At 40.4% G+C, this 11,715-nt stretch overlaps 8 protein-coding genes across 8 annotated transcripts; 4 read left to right on the forward strand and 4 right to left on the reverse strand. All coding sequences in view use genetic code 12, as the record gives it.

Annotated features, from left to right (window-relative positions):
- Positions 1-620: 620 nt before the first annotated feature.
- CDG1 (cysteine dioxygenase) lies at positions 621-1,298 on the forward strand (the record flags this gene model as incomplete). The annotated part of the gene is made up of 1 exon (XM_001383482.1): positions 621-1,298. One exon carries the CDS (start codon positions 621-623, stop codon positions 1,296-1,298), a length of 678 nt encoding a protein of 225 aa, XP_001383519.2.
- A 260-nt stretch (positions 1,299-1,558) lies between these two features.
- On the reverse strand, positions 1,559-2,464 carry PICST_43511 (phytanoyl-CoA dioxygenase; the record flags this gene model as incomplete). Its single annotated transcript, XM_001383830.1, has 1 exon — positions 1,559-2,464. The coding sequence occupies one exon, from the start codon at positions 2,462-2,464 to the stop codon at positions 1,559-1,561; it is 906 nt and encodes a 301-aa protein (XP_001383867.1).
- A 436-nt stretch (positions 2,465-2,900) lies between these two features.
- PICST_30904 (purine-cytosine transport protein) lies at positions 2,901-4,502 on the reverse strand (the record flags this gene model as incomplete). Its single annotated transcript, XM_001383831.1, has 1 exon — positions 2,901-4,502. One exon carries the CDS (start codon positions 4,500-4,502, stop codon positions 2,901-2,903), a length of 1,602 nt encoding a protein of 533 aa, XP_001383868.2.
- Positions 4,503-4,769: 267 nt separating this feature from the next.
- On the forward strand, positions 4,770-5,465 carry PICST_43079 (transcription regulator; the record flags this gene model as incomplete). Its single annotated transcript, XM_001383483.1, has 1 exon — positions 4,770-5,465. The coding sequence occupies one exon, from the start codon at positions 4,770-4,772 to the stop codon at positions 5,463-5,465; it is 696 nt and encodes a 231-aa protein (XP_001383520.1).
- A 642-nt stretch (positions 5,466-6,107) lies between these two features.
- On the forward strand, positions 6,108-7,127 carry PICST_30906 (pyrimidine precursor biosynthesis enzyme; the record flags this gene model as incomplete). Its single annotated transcript, XM_001383484.1, has 1 exon — positions 6,108-7,127. The coding sequence occupies one exon, from the start codon at positions 6,108-6,110 to the stop codon at positions 7,125-7,127; it is 1,020 nt and encodes a 339-aa protein (XP_001383521.1).
- Positions 7,128-7,429: 302 nt separating this feature from the next.
- On the reverse strand, positions 7,430-8,338 carry SCO1 (Putative cytochrome C oxidase assembly protein; the record flags this gene model as incomplete). The annotated part of the gene is given in 2 exon segments (XM_001383832.1): positions 7,430-8,191; positions 8,207-8,338. 2 exon segments carry the CDS (start codon positions 8,336-8,338, stop codon positions 7,430-7,432), a joined length of 894 nt encoding a protein of 297 aa, XP_001383869.2.
- Positions 8,339-8,903: 565 nt separating this feature from the next.
- PICST_57570 (predicted protein) lies at positions 8,904-10,739 on the forward strand (the record flags this gene model as incomplete). The annotated part of the gene is made up of 1 exon (XM_001383485.1): positions 8,904-10,739. One exon carries the CDS (start codon positions 8,904-8,906, stop codon positions 10,737-10,739), a length of 1,836 nt encoding a protein of 611 aa, XP_001383522.2.
- Positions 10,740-11,041: 302 nt separating this feature from the next.
- Positions 11,042-11,711, reverse strand: PICST_71307 (yeast pho88). Its single transcript, XM_001383833.1, has one exon. It carries the CDS (start codon positions 11,703-11,705, stop codon positions 11,127-11,129), a length of 579 nt encoding a protein of 192 aa, XP_001383870.1. The 5' UTR covers positions 11,706-11,711; the 3' UTR covers positions 11,042-11,126.
- Positions 11,712-11,715: the final 4 nt, after the last annotated feature.

Raw genomic sequence — 11,715 nt, forward strand, 5'->3', positions numbered from 1 at the left:
CAGACAACCAACTACAATGGCCCATAAATAATTGCTAACTATGACGTGGCAGATTTCAGCGGGTGATACGAGGTCGTACATTGGCTAAAACATCCCTAAACGGCAATATGTCGGGATGAATGACCCGCTGTTTACGGTTTGAGCACGACTCAATAGGCCCCGCTATACAAACGGCCGCCGCATTACCTTTGTGGGCATAAAAAATTATGCAATTCTGTACTGTTTTACTCCATCAAAAAAAATATGCGACACAAGACTCAGAATCATAACCTTAATACCATCAGACTTTTTCCAGTATAAGTATCTCCCATTTTCCCTCAGATAAATTACAGGATTCTCTTCCATTGCTAGACTGGTTTACTGCCATCAGAAAACCTCACATTACTTACCCCAGGTTGGTTAACGTAACTATCACCACTTGTACCTCTATTCCACTGCTCAGGTTCTACTCTCAGCGGGAAAGCATTTCACCATAACTCATTTGAAACCGTCCTTGTTTGATACTTCTTACGGACATGCTTACACTCACAAGCGCCAATCACTTCGAAAGACCCTCTACTCCGAACTCGGTGGCCGCACCTGGAACTGCGGGTTCCAATGCTTCCTGTGGATCCGCTCATATGAGCTCTCCGCGGGTTGCTGTTGAAGGACCCGCTGTCAATGTGGATTCTACTACTATCGATTGCATATCTCCCGATAGTGACTTCTATGTCTTGATCCAGCAGCTCAAGCTGTTGTTGGGCAAAGACAAGGGCCTTGCTTCTGAAGATATCGACATCAATGAAGTGAGAAGGATCATGGAAAACTATACTTCCAACGATATGGACTGGTTAAAAATGGCATTGCACGATGTGTCCAGAAACTACTCCAGAAATGGAATTATCAACATCAACAACAATGCCAACTTGCTCATATTGGTGTGGTCTCCAGGAAAGTCTAGCGCTATCCATGACCACGCCAAAGCTCACTGCTGTATGAAGATCTTGTCTGGCGAATTGGTTGAGTCTCTCTATGAATTTCCACAAGATGAAGGTAGCCATATGAAGTGTGTCAAACAGACAACCATGCACAGAGATGAAGTAGGTTACATTTCGGACAATATCGGCTTGCACAAGATCTCCAATCCTCAGTCAGATAAAGTGTCTGTATCTTTGCATTTGTATACTCCACCATATGCTTCCATGTACGGCTGCTCGATGTATGAGGCAGCCAACGGAAGAAAGCACCATGTGGACATGAGCAAGTACTACAGTTGGCAGGGCCAATTGATCAATCCCAAAGACAGTCTGACATGCTAAAGAGAAAGTCATAGGGATAGTAAGGCAATGATGGGATATATATTTTGTAATAGGTTAATTAACGAAAGCATTCATAAAGATCCCATATATCGTAGAGGTGTTATCGCCATTTTGGCAGTCATTTCGCATGTAATTATTATAATGTGAGCATAAGAAGTCTTCTTGGTTGGTGTCGATAGATTTAGAAGCTTGTAGATGCTAGTATCTATCGTTTTAAAAACACGAGGACCTTGGAAGGCGCTTCAGTAGGTTGTAAAGGATCATTCTTCGTAAAGCTTACTGAATTCCGTACCACCAGAAGGACCAGGAGGAACCTGAAGCCAGTTTAAGTTATCGTAATTGGCTGTACCGTCGATGACATGGAATGCGTATGCAAATCTGGATTTGTTCGAATGGTTCTTTTCTGACTTATGCAATACAGAGTTATGAATCAAGATCAATGAACCAGCCTTACACTCGACTATCTTATAGTCTTCGGGACTCTCCTTAACAGGAACTTCCTTCGCTATGTCTATAAAATTACATCCTTTGCTTCCACCATCTACCTTAACGAATCGCTTGTGAACGGGATAAACCTTATGAGATCCTGGAAGATACTGTAAGCATCCGTTTACAATAGTACAATCCTCAAGAGCATACCAGAATCCAATAGCTGATAGTGGTTCAGTGTACAAGAAGGTGGCATCAGTATGAGGAGGAACAGCATTGTCTCTTTCGTTCGATACATCAGCTTTTGCAGGCTGTTTGAAAATCAACATGCTTTGCAACACCCGAGGATCGACATAGTCCAACGACTTGGCAATAGCTTTGACTTTTTCGTCAAAAGTGATCTTGTGAAAAAGCGAATCTTTCATATGTAATCCATGGCCAATCTTGTTAATAGCCTGCTGAACAGGATACTGTAAGTTTCCGTTTTTGTCGAATGCATCTGTGTCAAAAAAGAACCCGATCTTATCAGATGAATTGAAGAAGTATTCGTCTCCAATGTGATCATTGTCGTCAGTTTTGAACTGAGTTCGGGGATGTTCTTCTATTTTGAAATCCTGGAGAAGTTCGTGAGAACGATCTAAAAGTTGTGAGATTTCGTGTTTCGTGAGAAAATCAGGAATACAAATCATTCCTTCATCTCTGTACTGCTTAACCTGCTCTTCATTAAGACCTAACATTCTTGCTTAAGTAGTAATTAATAGCTAGTCTTCGAAGAATAGATTTCTTATCAGCTGTTATATAGAAATGTTTATCCTGCATGTTGTCGGAGCCGCTCAATCACGAGTGTTCCAAATCAGGCAATCTGGGGCCTTTCAACGAAGAAAGAATAGGCATTTTGATTCTACGGATGTTATTGAGACAACTTCCAGGGAAGAGAAATGTTAAATCCCTCTCGGATGCCAAATATGCTTGGGGATTTAGAAATTGCAAAAAGTGATAAAGAGAATTTAAGTATACTTCTTGTGTAAAGTTAGTGCTCTTTGTCTTAGATCTATAGCCAATAATGAACTACAGTTTCTTCCCAATACCTTCTTTCTCTCTTTTCGTATGTATTAGGTTCTTGTAAAGTTAAATCTACTGTTATTCAATGGTGAACTTATAGACTCCTGTAGATTAACGACCAAATCTTTTCAATTCCCAGTATCTCAAGAATGGATAGACCACTCCAGTGAACCCACCACAGAGCCACATACCTACGTCACCACTGTAGTCTCCAATCTTCTTAGCAATTGGGCCCTGGAAATATACTTGGTTCATTCCCAAAACAGCACCAACAACTCCAATTGCAAATGAAAGGTCAGCTGCTAAACCCATAGTGATACCCTTGGGCTTGTTCCAGTTTGACCAGTTGTAACTCCAATCACTGTTGGCCTTTTCGTCAAATTCGTTATGGTGAAGAGTCTTGGTTTTGATGGAGGATCTAAAGAAGATGTTTTCTTCCAAAAGAATAGTTATATACATAGAGATCCAGTAGCCCAACATAGGTAAGAAGTTGCTTAGAATTGTGGAAAAGTGTTCTTTACCGGCGACACTCAAAACAACATAGATAATAGTCATGACAATAGCCCAACACCAACGAGGGATATAAGCAAGCTTTCTGTCGATCAATTGGAACTCAAAGGCAACAGAATAGGTATTCATGATGTTATTACAGATAAGGGAGATATAGAGTAGAACCACGATAAACAGACCGAATCTTCCCCAAGGCTTGAAGCATTCGTTGATCAACCCTCCAATACCGAAATTGTTGTAGGCATCATTCCACGGTTGATAAGCATAAGCAATAGAGCCACAAATAGTCCCGATGATAGCAACAAAAGTGGATGGTACGGCAATCCCAAGGAAGGTCACAATAAAAATTTGGTAGCTTGGGGTTTCCTCGGGAAATAAGATGTAGTAATCGGAAGCTCCAGAACCCCATGTAGCTGTGACAGAGTATCCAATAGCAAAGAATGATAACCAGTTACCACGAACGGTCAATCCGGAAAATCCTTGTTCAGCAACCAAGACGTTGGATTCATGTACGTAGTCAACTTTCTTAAGTACTACAACATAAAACAAAATCGAAGCTATGATCAAGGGAATAGACAAGATGGTTTGGAAATTGAGAAGAACTCTAATACCAAAGATAGCAATCACCAAACTGATTACTCCTATAATTACAATACCAACAGATAATGGAATATTGTTATTGATAGCAATCAATATCTGACCACCAAGAACACAATTGACTACGGACCAACCAATTCCTCCAACAATGCAGATTAATGAAACGAACTTGACTCCCCATTGACCAAACAAAAATCTAGCTCCCACCATCTGACGACAACCAGACTTTGGACCCATAGTGGAACAGTATGCTGGAACCAAACATCCGAGGTTCATAGAAATCAACCCACAGATTAAACTGTCTTTCATGCTCAAACCGAACAATAATGTGGGGAGAAAGAAGGATGACATCGTAGTTAAACCTCCACAGGCAGCAATCCAAAGTCCAAAGACATGCAAAAAACGATTTAAAGAAGATTTGTTAGCAGCCAAAGATCTTCTTTCTTCAGTGGATACTCTTTCTATCCCTCTAGTCTCGATGCCAAAGTTATCCAACTTGTAGATCCAAGAGATATACTTGGGAGGTGCAAACAGAGCAGAGTCTTCACTTCCATTCTCAAAATCTCTGGAAATAACAAATTTTTCCTTTTTGCTTTCGATATCCATGATTGTAGATACTGGTTATTTACTACTTCATCTCAAAAGAACAACTAAGTTGCTCCTGGGATCTTTAAATGAATCCTTGGTGGTGGAAGTGAAAAATTAATTTATCTGGCTGTATTCCGTTAAGCGCATATTTCAATATGGGCCATATAAAATGCTAGTACCAACCCAAAATTACAACAATGTGTATTTATTCCCAGGCAATGTCCATAAATGTAGAAGTCAGACTCTTTTTGTAGTCTCCTGTTGGTAGCTACAAGTACGAAGAAAATGTCTATCATTGAAGAATTATTGGAGAAGCACCATGAAAAATTTATCCAGTCGATCACTCACCCTTTAACCAATGAGTTGTGCAAGGGGACTTTGGCCGATTACCGCTTGTTCACTTATTTGACTCAAGACTTGAAGTTTTTCCAGATTGGGTTGAATTTGTTTGGCAAAGTTTTGGCCTACTGTGACGATTCCAAGGCTGCCATTACACTTGGAAAGCAGATAGGGTTTATTTCCAATGACGAAAACGACTACTTCTTCAAATGCTTAGAACAATTGAAGGATGAAAGCTTACATGAGCTACAGAACAAGGTGTCGCAAATGCTACTTGAACAGCCAATAACTCTTCCAGAAGTACAGAAGTACAATGAATTGCTTACCGAGCTTACTTATGAAAGCAAATCCTACGTTGAGCTCATTACGTATATGTACACAATGGAAAAGGTATATCTAGGTTGGGCTGACTACAGCATTGATAACAAGTTAATACCTGCCAACATCACCTACAAACATAAGGAGTGGATCAGATTACACAGTGGAGACGATTTCTCCAACTGGGTAGCATTTCTCAAGAGTGAAGTGGACAGGGTTGTGAAATCGCCAGAAGATAGAGAAATCAGTGAAAGAGTGTTTGTCAGGGCCTTGGATCACGAGATTGCATTCTTCAATGCTTGCTATAACTATGACGAACAGTAAATACACCCTATATCATTACCAGAAGTATTTAAAATCAGAATATATACGCTGAATCTATTAGTAAAGTAATATTGCTTGATTTTAGGATACGGAGAACTGAGAAGTCTCCCGCGCTCTGGTAATTTTTCAACTATTAGTATACTATGCGTTTAAGGCGCCCACAGGAGAATAAACCCAATAATAAGTTCTGCTTTTCTTGTCTACTTGGACAAGTGAGCTCCGAAACTTCCTTTTGGGGTCTGCTATTGGCGTAGACATTCAACAAGGAGCAAATATCGGAAATCTCTTCCCCTGTTCACCTGTAAACTTTTAGGAGGCTCCACGTAGAAAGTGTCAAATGCACTTACAGTGCTCTTTTTCTATCTGTACTGTACTGTTCTTGGTGACGTAATATATTAGCTAATTATTGGCTGCAACATTTTTATCTAAGAACTAGCTTATGCAATTACAGGGACAGTTCCTGAGTTATTTCTTAGCTTCTTCTTATAGAAGACGGAATACTCTTTTCCTCTGCGGATGCCATAGACTCGTGGGTTAGATTGAATGCTGTTTCAATATCTAGAAAGAATATAAATATGGGGTGAAATTCTCAAGATTGACTATTCTCAATTATAATTCATTGTAATCCAAATACATTCTGAGATGTCTACCGAAAAGATTTCTTTCTTGCTTAATTGGCAGCCAACTCCATACCATATTCCTATCTATATTGCCCAAACCAAGGGCTACTTCAAGGAACAAGGTATTGATGTTTCAATCTTGGAGCCATCCAACCCTTCTGATGTTACTGAGCTCATTGGTTCTGGAAAAATTGACATGGGATTGAAGGCTATGGTTCACACTTTGGCTGCAAAAGCCAGAGGTTTCCCTGTCACATCAATTGGTTCCTTGTTAGACGAACCATTCACTGGGGTCTTGTATTTGGAAGGTTCTGGAATCACTGCAGACTTCCAATCTTTGAAAGGAAAGAGAATTGGCTACGTTGGTGAGTTTGGCAAGATCCAAATCGACGAATTGACCAAACACTACGGAATGACTCCAGAAGACTATACCGCTGTGAGATGTGGCATGAATGTAGCTAAGTACATTATCGAAGGTTCCATCGATGCTGGTATTGGTATTGAATGTATTCAGCAAGTCGAATTGGAAGACTATCTAAGAAAACAAGGAAGGCCAATTTCTGATGCTAAGATGTTGAGAATCGACAAGTTGGCTGAACTTGGGTGCTGTTGTTTCTGTACTATCTTGTACATTGCAAATGACAACTTCTTAAAAGAGAACCCTGAAAAGATTAGAAAGTTTTTGAAGGCGGTGAAGAATGCTACCGACTTTGTTCTCACTAACCCCAAGCAGGCTTGGGAGGAGTACAGCGACTTCAAGCCGCAGATGACTTCGGAATTGAACAACAAAATGTTCGAAAGATGTTTCGCCTACTTCTCAGACTCATTGTACAATGTACATCGTGACTGGAAGAAGGTAACTGCCTATGGTAAGAGATTGGATATCATTCCTCAGGATTTCCAGTCCAACTATTCGAACGAGTACTTGTCTTGGCCAGAACCAAAGGAAGCTGAGGACCCATTGGAAGTTCAAAGGAAGATGGCTGTTCACCAGGATGAATGTAAAGCTTGTGGAGGTTACAGAAGATTGGTTCTTTCGTAGCCCAGCAGATCCACCCCACAGAGACGTGAACGATCCATACATACATACATACTTTTTTGTGCCCACCATTATTTCGTTATTCAATGAACACAGCTATATCCAATACAATGGTTGTGGTTATATTTTAGATGATAATAAATTTCACTATGTTAAGACTTATATTCTATACATTGTGTCGGCATAAGCTATTCATATACATTAAACATGTAGTGCCATCATATCTGAGTTTACCCTATATACAATAAGGTGGGTAAACTCCCATAACCAGTCTAGTCAGTATTTTTCAGTTTAGAGTATTAACTCTACTTGTAGAGAAAACTAAGTTTCGACTTCTTTCTAGCTTCTCTTTCCTCTTTTGGGATAAAAGCATCGATCTGTTTCTTGATCTTCTCTACGCCTTCAGCAGCAGTGGCTTCTCTGCCAATTACATCTACAAATTGCCCCTCAGAGTCCATCACATAAAAGAAGATAGAGTGGTCCACCAAGTAGTCCTGGCCCGGCTTGATATCTGCCGGAGTCAGGAAGTACACTCTGTATTTCTTGCAACAGTTTTTAACTTCGTCATAAGTACCAGTCAAGCCAATGATATCCGGATGAAAGTCTTCCAAGTATTGCTCTACAATTTCCGGAGAGTCTCTGGCGGGGTCGCATGTGATGAAAATCGGTTGCATCTCAATTTTGCTCTTCTTCAACTCTTCCAACATGTCACCCAATTTGTCTAATTCATCAGGACAGACGTCTGGGCAGTGAGTGAAGCCAAAGTAAATTATAGAAAACTTCTTGTTGTCATTGACCAAATTCTTGTGGGTAAAAGGTTGCCCTTTAGTATCAATCAAACTGAATGGTCCTCCGATCAACGGCTTCCCGATACTTCTCTTGGAGTCAACCTCCTTCTGAATCCGGATTCTTTCCTTTTCTTTACTGAACCAATACGTTGCTCCACCTCCCAATACTAAGAGCAAAAGAACGGCCTTCCAGGACGCAAACTCGATACTGCTGTTTTCGGCATACTTCTTTCCAGAGTCCAGAGAGCCTATAGCTACACGACTCAAAGGTCTTTTCTTCTTGGAGCCTGGAACGGGGTTTGAACTATCTGAACCAGACTGGGGAATCTTTGGAATTTCGTTGAAACGCCTCAACGAAATACCGAAACTTCTCGCTGAATACACAACCGACTTTCTGGTACTCCTGAACGCAATTCGAGACAACATGCTGTATAATTGGTTGATATTCTGTAGAAGACAGCAAGAATATATTCTATAGAAATCAGATTGAAATTTGCTCAATGAAAAACAGGTGATTTGATAGTCACGTGATATATATTAACTAGCTATTTAAATAGTGACAGTATTATTAGTCTTTTTGAACGATGGTGTAACTGGAAGATAAAACTCAGGCACTTGAAATCTTTGGCCGATCTTTGAATAGTCTCTGAAAAAGTTCGTTCAGTGGTTCTATTCGTAGCTTTATAGTACTTAATCTGACGAGAAAATATTGCGAAAAAGTGTTGCAGCCATTCTTAAGTATGTAGAAAGAAGACACCATTGAATTGTGAACTAGTAATTCACACATCAAGGAAAGAATTGGCTATACAATAAATTGAATTGGCTATGACGTTTCTACAAGGTATATTTATACTATATGAAACCACATAATCAATTCTGTAATTCCTCCAGAGTATATAGAGATGGAAAGTCGTGCGAAGACTAATATGCCATTTAAATCTAAGATGGCGTCCCTGGTTCTTTTTGTTCAATTTCTGTTTTCTTTACCAAGATGTCGACTTTAGGCAAGATTGATGAGCTTGTCAGCTGGAGCAAGTCAAATGGAGCTCTTGTCAGTCAAAATGTTTCGTTCAGGCAGATTTCTCCTGGGAATATCGGCGCTTTCTATGGAAGTAGCCATGGAGAAGATGCCAAACTTGAAGGATATCAAATGAGATTACCCGTAAAACTTGTAGTGACGCTTTGTGATGCCATTGAATCCTTTCAGAAAGATAGCGAGGGTGATTTCAAAGAGATTTCTAGACAGACTTCCAGTATAAATTCGTTATTGAAGTTGTATCTTGCACGTGAGAGAAGCAGCAAGTATTTGACGTCTTCGTTCTATAAGCCATATTTGCAATTGCTTCCTACTTTGAAAGATATCAACTCGCCTTACTGTTGGACTGCTGATGATAAGGACCTCCTTAAGGGAACCAATCTAGGAAACTCTCTCAAAGAGAATATAGGTCAATTGGTAGAAGAATGGTGGCAAGTTATCAATTTGTTACCAGAATCCGTTGAAAAGCCAGATGCCCATTTTGTCAATATGAAGTTCTACTATGAGTTCAAATTCTACAAGGACGAAGACTTGTACAATTATTTTGTAGTTCAGAATGAAAACGATGCAGACAACTGGACCAGTTTTCCAAACTATTTGTGGGCATCGTTGATTTTGAAATCTCGGTCTTTTCCAGCCTATTTGTTGAAGTCGGCAGTCGATGCTGATTTCAAACGTGATGAGGCCATGCTTTTGCCTCTTGTAGACTTGTTGAACCATGACTCGAAGGCTAATGTAAGCTGGTCTGTTGACGACAAGTGCTTCAACTTCAAGTCAGACTCTGTAGTACCCAATGCCCAATTGTATAACAACTACGGTTTGAAGGGTAATGAGGAACTATTGCTAGCATACGGCTTCTGCATTGAGGATAACGCATCAGACTCTGTAGCTTTAAAAATCAAAATCCCTCAGCATCTTATGTCTGAATTGCAAAAGAACAATATTAAGTTGCCAACTATAGAAGACTATACCACTTCTGTAGTTAGAAGTGATAATGAAAAAAAGGCCAAAGGGGATGAATATGAGGATGGTGTACTTTTTTTCATCACAAACGACAACTTGCCAGAGAATTTGCTCGAGGTATTTCAGTTTTTGGTAAAGAATAAATGGGAAAACAACGGAATAACATTGAGAATGAAATTGGCCGGATTGAACCAATTACGCCAAGCTCTTGAAAGTAAGAACAACCTTTTGAACACCGATATTGTTCTGAAGAGTAACAATGCTGCCACCATTAAAACTTACATCCAGTCGCAAAGAAAGATATACTTGGCCAATATCAAGAAAATCAAGAGACTCGAGAAGGAACTATTGTCTGACTCTGAAAATAAACCTCATCTCGTGACGTTAAAAAATGTCTTCAAGAAAGACCATAAGTTCCAACAGTCTCTCTTAGTGAGCTTGGGAGTGTCGTCGTATGATGAGATTGTAAATTCGCAGTTTCTGGATCAAGCCTGGCTCTTGTATTTGATCAGATGCTACAACCGCGACGAATATGTTAATCCTAATGAAAGTGACTCTCTCGGAGATGATGATAACTACTTGCCCAAGTGGATAAAAGACGCATTTTTGCGTGTAGAAAAAGAAGAAGGTGAGCCTAGTGCTGCTGAGGTTGTACAATACAAGGACTTGTATCTTGGTTTGATTCCACAGTTGGCTGAGATTGTTCCTGAGATCTACAACAGGGGTAAATGGAGAGTTCAGGAACTTATACGGAGTGCCAAGTTGTTGGATACGATTAGTTTTGTACGTGGCAAAGAGCAGGAGTGTATTCTTGTAGAGACAGAATGATGTACATAGAAAACTTGTAAATAATGAACAATAATAGAGATGCTTAGACACTACTAATATCGTAGACAGGTATCGTACATAAATTATTCTTTCGCAATTGCATTTTGTTCATTTTCGCAGCCGTTTTAGCTCGGTATAGTTTTTCACGTTCCACATATTTCAGTATAGATTAGCATAGGTGATTAGACCATACCATATAGACTTCATTATTGCCAAACATTTCCATACAGATTGGTGGCCACACAACTGCACTCTACCATAATCTACACCGATTTTCACTTCCGAAGTTATTCAAGTGAATTAGAGATTCAAGTTTTTATTATTACCGGTTTATTAACGCAACGTACATACAATCGAAGCGAAGATGACAAATACCTGCTAGGCTATCTAATCTTCCTTGATACCACCAGCACCGCTGATTTCAGCACTTTCGACCGAAGCCTTGTCAGTCTTGACTTCACCGGCTCCACCGGTCAAGGCAGACAAAAAGCCTGGAGCAGCCTTGAAAGGTCTCTTCAAGTCGCCGGAGGCTGGAGTTCCAAACAAGTGGATCTTGACGATGTTGGATTCAAAAGCCGACTTGACGGAAGAAACAGACTGCATTACCAATGGGTTGGTGTACTTCATGTAGAGATGCATGAAACCCATCATGGCCAAACCCTGAGCTACACCCTTGAGTTGGGCATTGACCTGCTGCAAGTCGTATTCCTTGACAGTGGTGACGACAGCTCTAGGCTCGGATTCGCCAGCCATAGGGTTGGCAGGCTCGACGTACTTCAAGGTGGTCAAGTCGTTTTTGGCGTTGATCTTGGCTCTGGTGAAAAGGTAGACCCCCAAGGCTATGGCCTGGCAAGACAAGTAGGCCACACGGACGTAGAAGAGAATGTCGGGGTTCTCCAAGTCCAAACGACGGGACACTTGCATCATGACAAGCATGACCACGATGTTGGTGACGGCTGGGTTCATTTTGTAGAAT

The sequence above is a fragment of the Scheffersomyces stipitis genome, chromosome 3, assembly GCF_000209165.1.
Source record: "Scheffersomyces stipitis CBS 6054 chromosome 3, complete sequence".
NCBI lineage: Eukaryota > Fungi > Ascomycota > Pichiomycetes > Serinales > Debaryomycetaceae > Scheffersomyces > Scheffersomyces stipitis.